General features: G+C 53.2%; 2 protein-coding genes across 3 annotated transcripts; both read left to right on the forward strand.

The window, feature by feature from the left end:
- Positions 1-873: 873 nt before the first annotated feature.
- On the forward strand, positions 874-10,291 carry MRI1 (methylthioribose-1-phosphate isomerase 1). Of its 2 annotated transcripts, XR_004278631.1 has the most exons (8): positions 874-1,118; positions 1,195-1,433; positions 2,243-2,418; positions 3,522-3,698; positions 3,777-4,001; positions 5,739-5,868; positions 7,951-8,006; positions 10,235-10,291. XR_004278631.1 is itself a non-coding variant. In XM_032313052.1 (7 exons), exons 1-6 carry the CDS (start codon positions 987-989, stop codon positions 5,864-5,866), a joined length of 1,077 nt encoding a protein of 358 aa, XP_032168943.1. In that variant the 5' UTR covers positions 874-986; the 3' UTR covers positions 5,867-5,868; positions 6,314-6,614. The 2 variants fall into 2 exon arrangements, 1 of the variants encoding a protein (XP_032168943.1); XM_032313052.1 differs by lacking the exons at positions 7,951-8,006; positions 10,235-10,291 and adding an exon at positions 6,314-6,614.
- On the forward strand, positions 7,562-10,681 carry C1H19orf53 (chromosome 1 C19orf53 homolog). The gene is made up of 3 exons (XM_032313062.1): positions 7,562-7,872; positions 7,951-8,006; positions 10,235-10,681. The coding sequence occupies exons 1-3, from the start codon at positions 7,776-7,778 to the stop codon at positions 10,376-10,378; spliced, it is 297 nt and encodes a 98-aa protein (XP_032168953.1). The 5' UTR covers positions 7,562-7,775; the 3' UTR covers positions 10,379-10,681.
- Positions 10,682-16,702: the final 6,021 nt, after the last annotated feature.

The raw sequence follows: 16,702 nt of genomic DNA on the forward strand, positions 1-16,702 counted from the left end.
CTGTTATCCCCAGCTTGTGGGGATGCCTTGGAAGGTCCTGAAAGACCTCCCCCACTTCCCTACCATGATGGGTCTTTTTTTTTTTTTCTTTTTTAAGATTTTATTTGTTTATTTGAGAGAGAAATTGAGAGAGAGCATGAGATGGAAGGTCAGGGGGAAAAGCAGACTCCCCATGGAGCTGAGAGCCTGATGTGGGACTCGATCCCAGGACTCCGGGGTCATGACCTGAGCCGAAGGCAGTTGCATAATCAACTGAGCCACCCGGGTGCCCCATAATGCATCTTTTGAAGGTATCTGGTAAAGCGAGCAGAAAACGGCTCAGAAACAGCAGGCCAGCCGCGCCAGCCTGCCATCTTCTCCCAAACTGTGGAAAGGGAAGATCATTTAACAAAAAATGATGGGCTATTTACAGTGTGCTGGCCACTAACCTAGGCCCTGGGGATACAGTGGGATACCAGACACGCTGCCCTCTCAGGGCTGAGGTTCTGGCCAGATTCTTATTGGCCTTGTCCCTCAGGGGAGATGGTGGCCCCAGTGGCTGTCCCCAGCCCACCAGCCTTTGCTCCCAGCTGGGTTGGGAGGTTTCAGGGCAACAGTAAGACCCCTTGGTCCTTGGAATCCCCCAATTCGGGCCTTTCTCTACTTGAGACCACCTTCAGCACTCGCTCTGGCCGAAGTCAGGCGCGTAAGGGTGACTTGGGGGATCATGCTATGATTCTGGCTGGCTGAACACAGGGCCCAAAATCCAGGAGTTGCCCCATAAAAGCTGCCATCCGTGCTTTTCAGGACGCGACTAACTACCCGGAGTCCACGGGGAAATTAGGGAAGGGTTAGTCACGTGGACGGAGCGTCCCGTAGATTTGCTGTGCGCATGCGCCTCCTAGGGGGCGGTGCGTCGGCCCCGCCCCCTTTTCTTCTAGGCTCGTCTCGCGTGCGCGGGTCCCCTTCACTGATTCTTGAGCGGCCGTGAGCGAGGAGGTGATACCATGTCCCTGGAGGCGATTCGCTACTCTCGGGGCTCCCTGGAGATCCTCGACCAGCTGCTCCTGCCCCAGCACAGCCGTTACGAGACAGTGGGCTCCGTGCGCCAGGCCTGGGAGGCCATCCGCGCCATGAAGGTGGGGCCGTACGGCGGAGCTGCGAGGCCGGGGTGGGAGGTGGCGACCCCGCTTGACGCCAGGATCCCCCCTCCAGGTGCGGGGTGCCCCGGCCATCGCGCTCGTGGGCTGCCTCAGCCTCGCCGTGGAGCTGCAGGCGGGCGCGGGGGGACCGGGACTCGCCGCGCTGATGGCTTTCGTGCGCGACGCGCTGAGCTTCCTGGTCACCGCCCGGCCCACCGCCGTCAACATGGCCCGCGCTGCCCGCCACCTGGTCGAGACCGCAGCCCTGGAGGCTGAACGCGAGGGCGCCACGGAGGAGGCGGTCCGGGAGAGGTAGGGGGACCCTGTGGCAGGCGCTGCTCTGCGTAGAGGCTATTAACTCATTTCTTCGAGACTGACCCGTTTTACATTAGGGAAACTGAGGCACGGCACATCAGTCCAGGGCCACACAAGCAGGACCAAGAGTCCACCCCAGGTGGCTGGGACCCAAGATCTTTGCTTTCAATCCCTTGACTCTGCCTCACCAGAACACGCCCAGCCCCTTCTGCCTTAAAGGTCCTTTTCAGAGCCATTTCATTCTCCTGGTTTCTGCTTTTGAGGAATTTTGTTTCCAGTTCTGATCTCTTCCCTGCCCTTTTGTTTTTCCACTCTGCTCTGCTTAAGTTAAGTGATTACCTTCGTGTTCCTTGACCCCACCAAGCTTACTCCTGTCTCAGGGCCTTTGCACGTGCTGTCTCTGCAGGCTGGCAATGCACAGAGCCAACTCCATCAGGTTTCTTATTTCTGTCTTCCCCAAGCCCTCATGTAACCCAGCTCACCACCCCTGCTCTGTCCCCTGATTCTCCTTCACTTCATTAACTGTTCACCGCCTGACTTCCCCACCCTACTGTGAGCTCCACAGGGGCAGAGATTTTTATCCTGTTCATTGCTGTGCTGCCCCACACATGAGATAAATGTGTTGTGTGGTGGGCAAATGGTGTGACAGGTGACAAGGGCAGAAGAGTGTAGGCCCCATAGCCTGGACATAGCCTGGAGAGGCTTTAAGCCAGAGGGCTCCTGCACAGTAGCATTGGCCAGGAGGAGGGGTTTACCTGGGCCCCAAGGCCCGGTGGCTGGTGCTGAGAGCCCCTTGTCGGCCCCAGAGTGATCCGCTGTGCCGAGGACATGCTGGAGAAAGACCTCAAGGACAATCGGAGCATCGGGGACCTAGGAGCCCACCATCTCCTGGAGCGGGCAGCTCCCGGGGGTGGCAAGGTGACCGTGCTGACCCACTGTAACACTGGCGCACTGGCCACTGCTGGCTATGGCACAGCTCTGGGTGAGTGGGCATCCATGGGAGTGGGGATGGGCCCTTTTCGGATGCTAGAGAAAGAAGCCCTAACCACTTTACCCAGCAAAACGATGTGAATTTACTCTTGTATACAGGTGCTTAGGGCCTTAGCTTTAGGTATGGCTGGGTCCAGGGATCAAAGAGTGGCATCAGGATCCATCTGTCCCTGTTCCTAAATTCTGCCCTCCAGGGCAGCATCGTTCTTATGCTCCACAGGTCAGCAGGAAGGTTGCTGGGATTCAGATCATGAAAAGTCAAGGCTCTTTATGCTGACAGTGCAGAAAAGGCTCCTCATATCTCAGGAGCTTTGATGGGGTCATTTGCCTTTCTAGGATCAATCAGTCCAGCCCAAGCCGTGTGCCTAGAGAATGGGAGGATGCAAGGGCTGAGAAGGGAGGGGTCCCCCAAAAGAAAGATTGGGCTAGCCCTGCCTTTGTGCCTGGGGACTGAGGCCTTGATGGCAAGACACTGATTTATTCACTCAGCAAACGTCAATGAAGAACCAGGGTGCCCCACCATTCCTGCAGACATGCAGGAATTCCTCCATTCATTCAGCACTTAGTAAGCACCTACTGTGTGCCAGGCACAGTTCTGGGCACCGGGGACCCACCAGTGGACACAGTAGACAAAATCTCTGCCCCAAGGAATAGGAAAGTAGGAGGAACAAACACAACCAGTCAATAACTGTGTGTACTATGTTCACAGGTGATAAGTACTAAAGAGAAAGAGCCAGGAAGGGGTCAGAGGTGTGGGGTTTGCTGTGGGAGAGCGAGGTATCAGGGAAGGCCTCACCAAGACGTTCTCTGAGCACCCATGTACTTGGCAGAGGGAACAGCTACTGCAGGCGCCTGGGGATGGGACTGTGCCTGGTGAGCCTTTGGCGAACCGTGCTGATGTTTTATTTATTTATTCTGAGAGAGAGACAGCAGGGAGGCAGAGGGAGAGAGAATTAACACAGGGCTCGATTCCACAACCCTGAGATCCCAACCTGATCCCAGGTGCCCCTGTGCTGTGCTTCTAAACAACGAGCCACCCCACCCGTGTGTCGCTCTCCGTCTCATCCTGATGTCCTGGTGGGCCGGGCCCCACAGGTGTGATCCGCTCACTGCATACCCTGGGCCGTCTGGATCATGCCTTCTGCACAGAGACCCGGCCCTACAACCAGGGAGCCCGGCTGACTGCCTTCGAGCTGGTGTACGAGCAGATTCCCGCCACCCTCATTGCCGACAGCATGGCAGCAGCTGCCATGGCCCACCGGGGCGTGTCAGGTCAGTAGGCACGGCGCCAGTGGGCAGGGCTCCAAGTGTCCCGGGCCAGGTTATGACCCCCAGCATCTTGCTCCCTAGCTGTCGTCGTGGGAGCCGACCGGGTGGTTGCCAATGGTGACACAGCCAACAAGGTGGGCACCTACCAGCTGGCCATCGCTGCCAAGCACCATGGCATCCCCTTCTACGTGGCTGCCCCCAGCTCCTCGTGTGACCTCCATCTGGAGTCGGGCAGGGAGATCGTCATTGAGGAGCGCCCGGGGCAGGAGCTGACTGATGTCAACGGGGTCAGGATTGCAGCCCCTGGTAAGCTCTCCCTTTATAGGGGGTCACACAGCACCTGGACACCTCCCCTTAGGCACTGTGGCCCCTTCCCAGGGTCTGGTGGATGTAGGGTAGAATCAGCCTTCTGGGGCCTAAAGCTCTCCTTCCAGCCATTTCTTAGAACAGAAACATCTTGAAGGTCAGACTCAAGGTCAGAGTGTAAAACTAGTGAGTTAGGAGACTGAGGGCAAGTTGTCCATCTGGGCTTCCTCCCGTGAAGAAGTAAGAATATTGTCTCACCTAGTGTCTACGGAGAGACACTGATGTTCTCAGCTTCCCCGTGCCACCCGCCTGCCATGCGCAAGATGCCTGACTTCTGTCATCCCCCAGGGCCTCAGTGTTCACATCTGTAAAATGAGCTCTTTTTCTTTTCTTTTTTTTTTTTTTTTATTTACTTGACAGACAGAGATCACAAGTAGGCTGAGAGGCAGGCAGAGAGAGAGAGGTGGAAGCAGGCTCCCCACTGAGCAGAGAGCCCGATGCATGGCTCGATCCCAGGACCCTGGGATCATGACCTGAGCCGAAGGCAGAGGCTTTAACCCACTGAGCCACCCAGGCGCCCCTGTAAAATGAGCTCTTACCACCACCCAGCTCACAAAGCCCGGGGCTGTCAGTGAGTTCATCCACATGACGTGGAGGACAGTGCCTGACCCTTGTTTAGCACTCATTAGATAGTAACAATTATGACGGAAAATACTTTTAACCAACTGAGCCACCCAGGCGTCCCGACGGAAAATACTTTTATAAAAAGGACCAGTTAAGATCCTCAAGTGCTGAAAATACCGTGGAGCTGCCACCCGACTCCCAAGTATGTATGGAGCAACAGCAAAAATCACAGTACACAACTAAGTGGAGGGAAGTCCTAACATCCTGTTGTTTTGTGCTCCCAATTTCTTAACAGCGTTTTAAAAACAGATATATTAATTCTATAAATTTTTTTCCTTCATTTTGTTTTTGGTGCCCCTGCTTTCCTGGAGGCATATGAGCACTGGCCAAAATCACTGTGAGCAGAGAAAACAGGCCACCAGTTTGCAGCCTGTTGTGTAGAAGGTTGGTACTCACTCAGCAAATATTTTTGAGTACCTGGCCGAGGTGTGCTAGGGCGCTGGGGATACGGGAGTGAAAAAGATGGAAATGCCTCTGCACTCGCAGAGCTGACAATCCAGTGGGGGTTAGGGTTAGGGTTAAACAAACAAGATAAATAACAAAACCGCTGTGTAGGTTAGAAGTGGGTTATGAGCGCAGGAGAAATGCACAAGGCGAGGATGGGCATGGGAAGTGTCCATGAGGGGAGATTTAGACAGTGATTGGAGAAGTCCTCTCTGGGAAGGGGACATTTGAGCAAAGACCTAAAGGAAATGAAACCGTGAGTCACGTCCCTACTGGAGGCAAAGGGGACTGCCTGTGCAAAGGCTCTGAGGTGGGTTCTTAGAGCTTCTTACAAAGATCGTTGGAGCCGGCAAAAGTGGGATAGATGTCTCTAAGTGTTCCAAGCCTTCTTGGACAGTGACGGCCCAGGAATGGTGGGGAGCAGGGTCTGAACTGGATAGTAGGGACTAAAGCCCCATGTAATGCCTTCATGCAGTTAGAGAATGAGCCATCCCAGATTCTCAAGGATTCCCCAACTCATGAACCACCATGGAGGAGACAGGTGACAAGAGCTTGAGAACTTCTCACACAGCCACATACCTGCCTTCTTGCCTCCCCGTTCTCCTGCAGGCATTGGGGTTTGGAATCCTGCCTTCGATGTCACCCCCCATGAGCTCATCACCGGTGGCATCATCACAGAGCTGGGGGTCTTCGCTCCCGAGGAGCTCCGGGCAGCCCTAAGTACCACCGTCTCCTGAGGGTAGGGACCCTAGATGGACCCCAGAAGCAGTCAACCTCACTCTCCATATCCTGCCCCCATTCCCTTAGGTTTTATAATAAACTTATTGAATGGCTTGCCCCTAAACTGATCTTCTTCCCACAACCACCCTTCTTCCTAGAGCAAGGAGAGCACACAGGGCCTTTGCATGACTCTTAAGAGCACTGTAACTGGATCCAGCCTGCCTCAAGTTCAAAACCTGCCTCAGCCGCTTTCTCTACAGTGTGATCATGGCCAGGTCACTTCACCTCTCCATGCCTTGGTATTCTCATTTATAAAATGGGGACAGTACTGCACTGCCCTCTTAGGTTGCTCCAGGGCCAGAACTAGGGCAGTGCTTGGGGTACGGAGTTTTAGAGGGGACACTAAAAAGCCCAGTAAGCAAGATAATAGCTTCGTGAAATATTTTTTATTTTATTTTTTCTAGAGAAGAAGAGTGAAAGCACAAGTGGGGTGGGGACAGAGAGAGAGGGAGAAAAGCAGAATCTGTGGTCAGCATGGGGGTCTAGACCTCAGACCCTGAGATCATGACCTGAGCTGAAATCAAGAGTTGTGCTTAACCAACTAGCCACTCAGGTACCTCCGATTCTATTTCTTTAATAGTAAATTTTTTTTTTAAAGTAATCTCTACACCCAAAATTGTGACTCAAACTGACAACCGCAAGATCAAGAGTCACGTGCTCCACTGAGGCAGCCAGGCACCCCTAAAATTGTATTTTTCTTAAAGATTTTTTTAAATTTTTTAATTTTTATCTATTTTTTTTAAAGATTTTATTTATTTATTTGACAAACAAGAGATCACAAATAGGCAGAGAGGCAGGCAGAGAGAGAGGGGAAGCAGGCTCAGAGCCTGATGCGGGGCTCCATCCCAGGACCCTGAGATCATGACCTGAGCGGAAGGCAGAGGCTTCGGCCCACTGAGCCACCCGGGTGCCCCCACAGATTTTTTTTTTTTTAAGATTTTTAAAAATTTATTTGACAGAGATACACAGAGGGAGCACAGGCAGAGTGGGAGAGGGAGAAGCAGATTCCCGGCTAAGTAGGGAGCCAGACATGGGACGCCATCCTGATCGTGACCTGAGCGACCCAGGCGCTCCTAAAATTTTCTTTTTCTTTTTTTTTTTTTTTTAGATTTTATTTTATTTATTTATTTGTGAGAGAAAGAGCACACAAGCAGGCAGAGGCAGAGAGACGGAGGCTCCCCTCCAAGCAAGGAGCTGGATGCGAGACTCGATTCCAGGACCCTGGGATCATGACCTGAGTCGAAGGCAGCGGCTTAACTGACTGAGCCACCCAGACGTCCCCTAAAATTTTATTTTTAAATATTGAGAAAACTATATCAATTATTGAATTTTAGGCACCCTTTTTTTTTTTTTTTTTTTTTTTTTAAAGATTTTATTTATTTGACAGAGAGAAATCACAAGTAGTCAGAGAGGCAGGCAGAGAGAGAGGGAAGCAGGCTCCCCACTGAGCAGAGAGCCCGATGCGGGACTCGATCCCAGGACCCTGAGATCATGACCTGAGCCGAAGGCAGCCGCTTAACCCACTGAGCCACCCAGGCGCCCCGAATTTTAGGCACCCTTAAAAGTATGCACCAGTGACTGCCTCAGTCGCCTCACCCTAGTCCTAGACTAAATTTTGTGTACGAAGGGCATAAAACTACGCTTTACAAAACAAACGAGCTCTTCGTAAATGTTATCTTAATATTATAACCTTGACTTGGAAGTTTTTGCGAAATCGGCTGCTGTGGGTGCTTACCCCCCAGTAATGCTTTGCCACGGTGTGTCCCGTGAGCCTTTGCGCCCCGCGTCCCCACTGTATCCCATCGTGCCCTGCGCGTTCCGGTTGCGATTGCGTACAGCCCCGCCTTTTCCGGCGCATCCTAAATCATGGCGCAGGGACAGCGCAAGTTCCAGGCACGGAAGCCGGCGAAGAGCAAAGCAGCTGCAGCGGCCTCCGAGCGCAACCGGGGCCCGAGGAAGGGTGGTGAGGAACTGTCAAGGGTCTGGGGGGCGAGGAGGGCCTAGGGCTCCCCCAGCCTTACGCGACTGCGTCTCTTCTTAGGTCGTGTGATCGCCCCGAAGAAGGCGCGCATCGTGCAGCAGCAAAAGCTCAAGAAGGTGAGTAGGGGTGCGCGAGCGGCCAGGGAAGGATCCTGGAGGCGGGTATCTGCACCGGGTGGAGGAGCCTGGAGAACTCAGGTCTCCGAGTCTCAGTTTTGACCCCTGTGTCATGGGTACATCACATACCACATTCAGCGGGCCTCAGAGGAGCAAGGCCCGCAGAAAGTCTAAACGCACGTTAGCAGCTGTCGCTCTTATCGTTGTTTAAAAGAAGTCCGGACGGGAGGTGGCGTGGCAAAGTCGAAACCCCATCTTTGCAGAAAGGCAGTGCTGCGTGCGGTGGAAGCCCTATCAACAGCTAGTATTTGTTTTTGCTTTTGTTTTTAAGATTTTATTTATTTATTTGACAGACAGCGAAAGAGGGAAGAACACAAGCAGGGGGAGGAAGGGAGATGCAGGCCTCCCGCTGAGCAGGGAGCCGGATGTGGTGCTGGATCCTAGGACCCCGGGATCATGACCCGAGCAGAAGGCAGACGCCCAATGACTAAGCCACCCAGGCGCCCCAACAGCTAGTATTTCTTCACCCTGAGTCTCTTAACCTGTAAAATGGTCATAGTAATAACACCTTTCTCCCACAGTGGTAAGGATTTAATGCCATGGGGCACTTGTAAAGCGCCAAGAACAGCACAGGACACAAATGAACGTTACCTGCGTTGGTTGTCATTTTTGTGGTTGTGTTTAAATGCAGCTACTTTACATAGGTGGGTAGGGTTGACTTTATAAAGAAGTTTAAGGAGATTTGAAACTGGTTTTACTAGAGTCAGATTTGAGTTCAAATTGTACTCCACCCTACCTAATATGTAATCTTGAGCAAATTCTTAAAGTTTCTCCCAGAGCCTTGGTTTTCTGAGACCTGGGTACCCAGAAATCTGCTTACCTCCATTTGGCTGCGAGAGGCGGGCTGAACATCTTCAAAACGAAGCTCCTGATCCCTCTCCTTCCCCGACAAGACCCTGCCACAGTCTTGATTCAGGAAGATTCTGTTCTTCGAGATCATCCAAGATTCTCTCCTTCTCTGACCTCTGTGTATCATCTCCTCCTTTCTGTGTTTGGTATTAGTCTAGAATCCACCCATTTACCGCCTACCTTGTCCCACCCCATCCACTACCACCTGGACCAATGTGGGGACATCCTCCCTGAGCCCCTGCCTCCTCCCACAGCGGCCAGAGGGCGCCAGTGAGCACCCAGGTCTGGTCCTCTTCTCAACCAGCTGAGCCACTCAGGTGCCCCCTGGTCCTATTCTCAGAGCCTTCAGTGTCTCCCACCTCAAGAAAAGCCCAAATCCTCTCCGTGGCCCACAAGGCCCTGCATGATCTGCCCTTGTCACCTCCCTGCCCTCCTCCCGCTCTTTCCCTTGCTCACTGGTCCCTTAACAGAGTTCTTATTCCCACCTCAGCACTTTGGTACCAGCTGTTTCCTCTGCCCAGATTCTTCCAGAAATCCACACAGCTCCCTTTCTCAGTCTAGTCTGACTGCAGGCAATGCTTCTGAGCAGCTGTCCCCAGTAAGATGCACCCCTCACTCGTTATCCTGTGTTCTTTCTTGGCTAGCAGCGCTTACCTTCACTTTAACCTAGCAAATCATGGGCATGTATGTCGTCTCATACACGCTGAGTGCCAGTTTCCAGAGGGCAGAGATTTTTCTGTTTTGTTTGTTTTCTGTTGTGTTTCCTGCACCCAGTTATGTGACCACCATGGTGGTCATAGTTGTGGGAACTCATAGGCAGGACAGGGAGGTTTGGGAAATATGATTAAACTACCACTTTTGGACCCAAACCCCTGTGCCTTTGCTTGTTCACATCTTTGTGTCTCAGAGCCCCAGTCCGCCATCTGCCAGGCAGAGATGACATGGGCCGGCAGGGACTGCTGCCTGGAAGCTGAGACCGAAGGCTCTGGGCATGCTCCAGTCTCCCTTCCCTCATTTGTTTGGGGAGGCCTGGGCAAATGCCTCCTCACTACAGGAACCTGTTTCTCCATCTGTAAAATGGGGCTGAGCGGAGGTTTAGAAGCTGAGGTCCAGAGACAAGAACAGGATTTTTTCTGTGTAACGCCCCCAAAGAGTGCAGGGCAGAAGCAGGACTTAAACCCCAGACCCTCAGACACTGTTTCGGGGGGAGTTGCTCATCAGCCCCCTGTGCACTCAGCAGAGAGAGCATGGCGCGTTAGGCGCTCCCCTCCGTCCACCTCAGGTCCCAGTCTCAGTGCCCTGTGGTTGCTCCCTCACAGGACCTGGAGGTCGGAATCCGGAAGAAGATTGAACACGATGTGGTAATGAAAGCCTGCAGCAGCCTGCCCAAGAGGCTGGCACTGGTGAAGGCCTCTGCCAAGAAGGAGGCAGCCTCTTCCTCCTCCACCAAGACGCCTTCCTAAGGACATCAGCCCATTGGAGGCCGTCGACACAGCCTCCATGCTCAGCCCTATGCAGGGGACCCAACAGGTGGCACCGCAAGGAGGAGCTGGGTTCCCCGGAGCCTTGGGTCACATGTACCTCAAGTTTCATTTGGGGTCCAGCCCGTGAGCAGGTGATCAGCGGACCTGGAGCGGACTGGTCAGCTTCCCGGGGTGCCAGGGGCTGCAGAAGGAAAGGAAATGTTCAACTTCCTGCATCCCCCTTCTCCGGTCTTGTATCCACTGGTTTAACCCAGAGCAATAAACCAGTGATTTCTTCTGCGTTCCCGTGCTCCTGGGAGTGGGCCAGTGCTGGGGCTGGGGACCAGGTGCCCCAGTTAGGTGAGTCCCATCAGTTCCCACCAGAGACGAGCCATGGGCCCAGGGAGGGACCAGTGGGCTTCTGCACCTTTGCCCCTCTGGTCTTGGGTGACCGCGCCAACCTCCTCACTTGCCTGCACACCATCAGCAGGCATGCCTGGGTCACCACCTCTACCTGAGATAAGCCAGGCGTCTTAGGGAGCCACTCTCCCATCCATAGGACAGATGCTGAAGCCACCCGGTAGGGTCTCAGTGCCAGTCTAACGAGGATGTACGTGGGAACCGCTCAGGGCCACCTTGATCTTGAAAGCCCTAACAGCTTGTGTTCATGTAGTACCACCAGTAGTCCAGGCACTGTTCAAGTGTTTTCCACGCCACCTCAGCCCTTGTGATGCCCTGGTTAGGTCGTGTCGTCGACAGTCAGAGCAGCGATTTGTACAGCCACCAGCAGGGTCCCCGCTCCCCGCTGGCCAGCCGCTGTCTCTTCCCAGACCAAGATTCTGTCCTGCTTCTCCTAGGCCCCTCCATCATTGCTTGGTGGTGGTCTGCCGGAGTGAAATGTGCCTGAGATCAGCCAAGAAGCTGACAGCCTTCCTGCCCCAACCCCTGCTGGGGAGTGGGTCATGGCTCAGGAATTAGGCCACAGTCAGGGTGACACTGAGCTGCTGCCTTGGGGGAGGTGGCGGCACCTGGGAGTGGCTGGCCCCCGGCCAGCGAACCCACCACAGACGGCTCTTCTGGTCCCACATGACGGTGGTCAAAGACTTCTGAACTACCAACATTTTTCTACAAGGTCGGAGATAACCACTGTTGAAAGCGCTTAGCCTAGAATTACCGCCTGCCCTGCCTGTTCCACTCCAAGGCACATGGCCAGAAGGGTTGAGAGCAGGGACTTGGCCAACAGCTGGTGCGGGCATGTTCACAGCAGTGTCAGTCACGGTCACCTAAAACAAGGAGCAACCCAGGTAGCCCTCAACAACGCAGGCGGCGGGTGGCATGCGTATCTGCACTGGGACTATATGCTTTCTCGGTAAAGAGGTAGGAAGCTCTAACGTGCTACAATATGGATGCCCCCCAAGGATGTGCTGAATGAAAAGTCGGCCCCACAAGGCCATTGGCTGTAGGATTCCATTGATGTGAAATGTCCAGGCAAATCAACAGAGAGCAGACACTGACCTGGGGTGGTGGGGGGATGTCCATGATTGATGCAATTACTAATGGGTACTGGAGTCATGTTTTGGGTTTTTGGTGTTTATTGTTTTGTTTTGTTTTAAGATTTTTGTTTATTTATTTGACAGAGTAAGAGAGGGAGAAGCATGCTCCCCACTGAGCCTCTGTTTTCCGCTCAGGTCATGATCTCAGGGTCCTGGGTTTGGCCCCATATCGGGCTCTCTGCTCAGCAGGGAGCCTGCTTCCCCCTCTCTTTGTGCCTGCTTGTGATCTCTCTTGTCAAAAAAAAAAAAAAAAAATTGGTTTTATACATACAGTGAGCAATTTCACACAATACGGATTTACATTTTGAAATACCAGAACTTTCAGCAGCTGTGCCCAAACCGATGGAAAGACTGTCCTGGAGTTTCCCCAGACCCAATGCTCAGGTTTCAGCTGGGGTGGGCTTGGGGAAAGGAGCTGCAGGACTGGAGGGCAGGGCTGCGTTCAGGCGTGTGTCCTGCACACCCTTCCTTTAGCCCACTCAGGCAACCCCAATGCCTGTGCCATCTGCCTACAGCGCAGCAGCATCTCCCCTAAGCAGGCAGTGAGTAGCTTCTGCCTTTTGAGATGGACCCCCTCTGCCCACTGAGCAGATTGATTGTACACCTGTTCCGTGCCAGCCTCAGCAAGGGAGAGCTGAGGACTGGCATCCTAGTAGGGAAAACAGAAAACTGGGAAAGCCAGCCAAGACTGCCCCCTGCAAAACAACCCCCCTCCCACACTTCTCTGTCTTGCCTCCTGCTATGGTTCGCTCCCCCTCCCGGGCGTCCCCTCAGAGACCCTTCCTCTGCCCTCCCGCACCTCCACTCCCAGCAGTGGTCACTCCACATGGCTCTAGGCTTTTCTCTGGGTCTTTGTCCACCGCTGTGTCCCCAACACCTAGGACGGTGCAGGAGGTGCTTAATGAACAGGTGTTCATTGAATGAAGGAAGTTAAGAATTCTTTCCCTTTTTTTTGCGAGGAAAATTTTGCATTTCAATGAATCAGTTCTGATTATTCAGTGCACCATCTCTATACAACACACCCTTCCGGGTTATCTGATTCATAGCATTGTCTTTGAACTCTCAGTTCTGTAAATTGTAAGCAACTGATAGCAATATAAAACCACTTATCTGTAGACATGCAAATTCCATTCTGGCCAGCAGAGGTCTCGTTGACAACCCTCCTCCACTACAGAAAAAAACAATTTGCCCCCATCTGCACGTTTATTTGCACAAATAGTCTGATAATGTGAAGTGCCTGCTCTCCAGACTCTCTTTGAGCCGTATAACATCTGCCTCATTCCCACGTGAGTTCAATAAAAATGTTAACCTGTGTCCATCTTTATGTGCCTGTGAGAATCATGACTATTCCCTCTTCTGGAAATTATTTGTTAACCTTTATCTGGAATCTCAGAAGAGCGAGCCCTGGGACACGGTGAGCTCCAACTGTCTTCTGGTGCCTCCCTGGGCCACCAGGAGGCACAAGGAAACCAGGCCAACCCCACCAAGGCCAGTGGTGCCCAGGTGGGCCAGGGACACCTGTAAACCACCTCCCTTTGTCCCTCTGACCCTCCGGATGACTTTTGAGGAGGACCCCAGGGGCGAGGAAGGGCATTCAGGCGCAACAGGTATGAGGTCTGGAATGTCAACCCACTTGTTCCCCCTTCTCCCCACCCCCTCGGCCTCCCCAAATAGCCTCACTGCCCTGCATGACTTTTCCCTCTATGCTTGTTCCTTCCACCTGTCTACAGGAGCCCAGCACTGGTGCTGAAACCAAGAGCCCCAGACTCTGAAAAATACCTACACCTTGAGTGCAGTGCCAATTTCGGCCCCTTCCTGGGTGTGTGATCTTCAAGTCCTGTCACCTCTCTGAACTTCTGTTTGCCCATCTGTAAAATGGGGACCCTAACACCCCTTGCTCAGTGTGGAGACTTCTGGAGCCTGAGGGCTGTGAGAGCTGCCTTTGTCCAGAGAGTGGAGAGCAAGACTAGCCACTCAGCCTGTCCTCTCTTGCCTGTCACACTGGCCCTCCCCACAGGGCCAGAGAAGTCACTAGATGTGGCTTTTTCAGCCTTTCCTCTCCTGCTTCCGCCATCCCCCTCCGCCTGAATGCCCACTTCTCCCAACGGGGCCCTGACGCTTAGCCCATGAACCTGTGTTCCAAAAGGGAAGAAACGAAAGAAGTAAATCTTGCCAGTTGGGCAGGCCAGAGAGGGGCTGCATCAGAACCAGGAAGCGAAACTGCCCGGGCTGGTTTCCTGCCTGAGTCAGCAAGGGCAGGGGTTGTGTTGGGGGGGGCTGGCCAAAGACAGGAACCCTGGAAAGTTAGGGTGGGATGGCCACAAAGCTGCCACAGGGGGGCTGTTCCCCTCCAACTGAGTCTCCAGGGCCACCCCATTTCCCATGCTTCTCAAGGACATGTGGGTTTGGGATCCGGAGCCTTGGATGCCAAGACAGTGAGCTCACAGAGGCCTGGCGGGATAAACGTGGCTTCCATCTGCCTGCAGCCCAAGCTTTTTGGCTGCAGGGAGAAGGCAGGACATGTGCATGACTGGAATCCTGCTCCCAATCTCTCCTAACGAAAAGTGTTGTTAGGAGGAGATCTGGTCGAGAGAGACTCCCAGGGTCCTTTCTGACCTCATATATTCTCTGGAGATCACTGTGTGGCCTTGGGCAACTTTCTGACCTTCTCCGGGCCTCATTCCCCTCATCCATAAAATCAGGAAAATGGAACAGAATGTTGGGGCTTCCCAAACTCTGTGCGTTTGATCCCTAGCCAATGTGACAGAACCAGCCCACCCACAGGGCTTGAATGCTGGCCCTATCTTTCCCCTGCTGGGGGCCTCGGGCATGTCACCTGACATTTCTGGGCCTGTTTTTTTCATCCCGGAGATGGGGATGTTGACAACGTTAACATCTATTGTTAGACAATAAACATCCTCACTCAGTGAAAGCCCAGTCCTGGTTCCTCCTAGAGTAGACAACAGAGCAGAGCAGCCTCCAGTGACTTCTCTGATTCAACATCTTAAGACACCCACTGAAGCATTCTCGGGAACCGGGACCCAGGCTTAGCTGATAACAGCCATGCACCAGATGCTGAAGAGGACTGCTGGTAAGGGCAGCCCCGGGGTCCTGTTTGCGAGGGGAGCAGCTGACATGGGGGCTTTGCTGAAGTCCTCCCTACCTCTCCCCACACCCCAGTGACGCCTTCCCTATCAGTCCGTCTTTGCTGCCAATGCTTTGTAAGAAAGGCGCAGGGCAGTAAGTCTAGGGCTTCCTGGTCTGGGGGACTTCAAGCAAGCACTTCCCCTCCAAGCCTCAGTTTCCTCGTCTGATGAATGGAGCCCACGCTCTCCACTTTGCAGCACTGGTGGAAGGCTGAATCGCAATAACACCAGGGAGCAGCGAGGGCACCACGGAAGCAGTCAGACGCCATTGCCATTATCCAAGTCCTTTCTGTTGCTGTCACTGTGGCGGGCTGTGTGGCAGGCTGTGCCTCAAGACCAAGCTGTCCAATAGAAGTTACAATGCAAGTCACATATACAGCTTTAAATGTCCTGATACCACATAAAATATAAAACATAAAAGGAAACAGGTAGAATTAATTTGAATAATGTATTTTATTTACCCAAACTTACCTAAAATATTATCTTTTTGATATGTAATCAATATAAAAATTGTCTTCAATATAAAAAATGCTTAATGAGCTATTTTACATTTTTTTTCTTTTTGCCTACTTAGTCCTTGAAAATTCCATTTATAGCATAACCCAATTTGGCCCAGCTCCATTTCAAGGACTCAGAGGCCACCTGTGGTTAGTGGTGACACCCCCCCCCCACAGCACAGGTTGGAGGGAGTTTCCCGAATGGGGAGCTGGGGACCGGCCAGAAAGTGTGGCTGGAAATTCCTGGAAGGAAAAAGCCAGAGTTTCCATAGGCGGTGGGGATACTGGGGACAGCGATCAGGCCACACTTAGGGACCAACCTGGGTTGTTCCGCTTCGTAGACGTTTCAGCGGAATGGAGCAGATTATGAGTTGGTTCAGTAGGTAAGTTCACATGGAGTCACTGCTGTATGCCCGGTGCTGTTCGGGTGCTGGCGGCATAGCAATGCACCAATTACACTTACTCCTGCCACTGGGGGTCTCGGTGGAGAGGGAAGAGACAGAAATCAAGCAAGTGCAGAACTAGGTAAAGAAATGTAGCGATCGCGGAGAAAAGTATGGCTAAGGGGAAATGTAGGGTTTTCTAAGGACAGGGGGAGAGGAAGGATGGCGTGGGCCGCGGGGCGGGGCTGGCGATCAAGACCACGGGCGGCTTCCGGCAAGAGAGGGTGGCCAGGACGATCGGATGTGACAAGTATTAGTTGAACCTTTTGAAACTGCCGTCTTAGTAGGTCGAAAATCAGCCATTTCATATGACTCAACGTAATATTCAGGGCACAGAATGGATTGAGGGTTCTTAGCTTGGGGCATGGGTTGGGCTCTATTTCTAGAGAACAGGTCTGTGGCCCCCAAGAGCTCAATCGAGGGGCCTGTGATCCCCTCCACCCACCTACCCCAATCCCACAAATATCAAAACTTGACTCAGCGCCCAGAGAGGCTGAGAGAGTTTCTCGCCTCGCACAGCCCAGAGGAAGGAGGGGCTGAGAGGCTGGCTTGGAATCCCGCCGCTCAGTCTCGCTCCCCGGCCGAGTCCTGTTGATTGTCCCCTTGCGGAGCCCGGAAGCGACCCTCAGTAAACAAAGCCGTGTGTGGGCGCAGCCCCAGCTGCCCGGGGCGCGCTGTCCAGCCG

Source organism: Mustela erminea, chromosome 1 (assembly GCF_009829155.1).
Source record: "Mustela erminea isolate mMusErm1 chromosome 1, mMusErm1.Pri, whole genome shotgun sequence".
In the NCBI taxonomy this organism is placed as follows: Eukaryota; Metazoa; Chordata; class Mammalia; order Carnivora; family Mustelidae; genus Mustela; species Mustela erminea.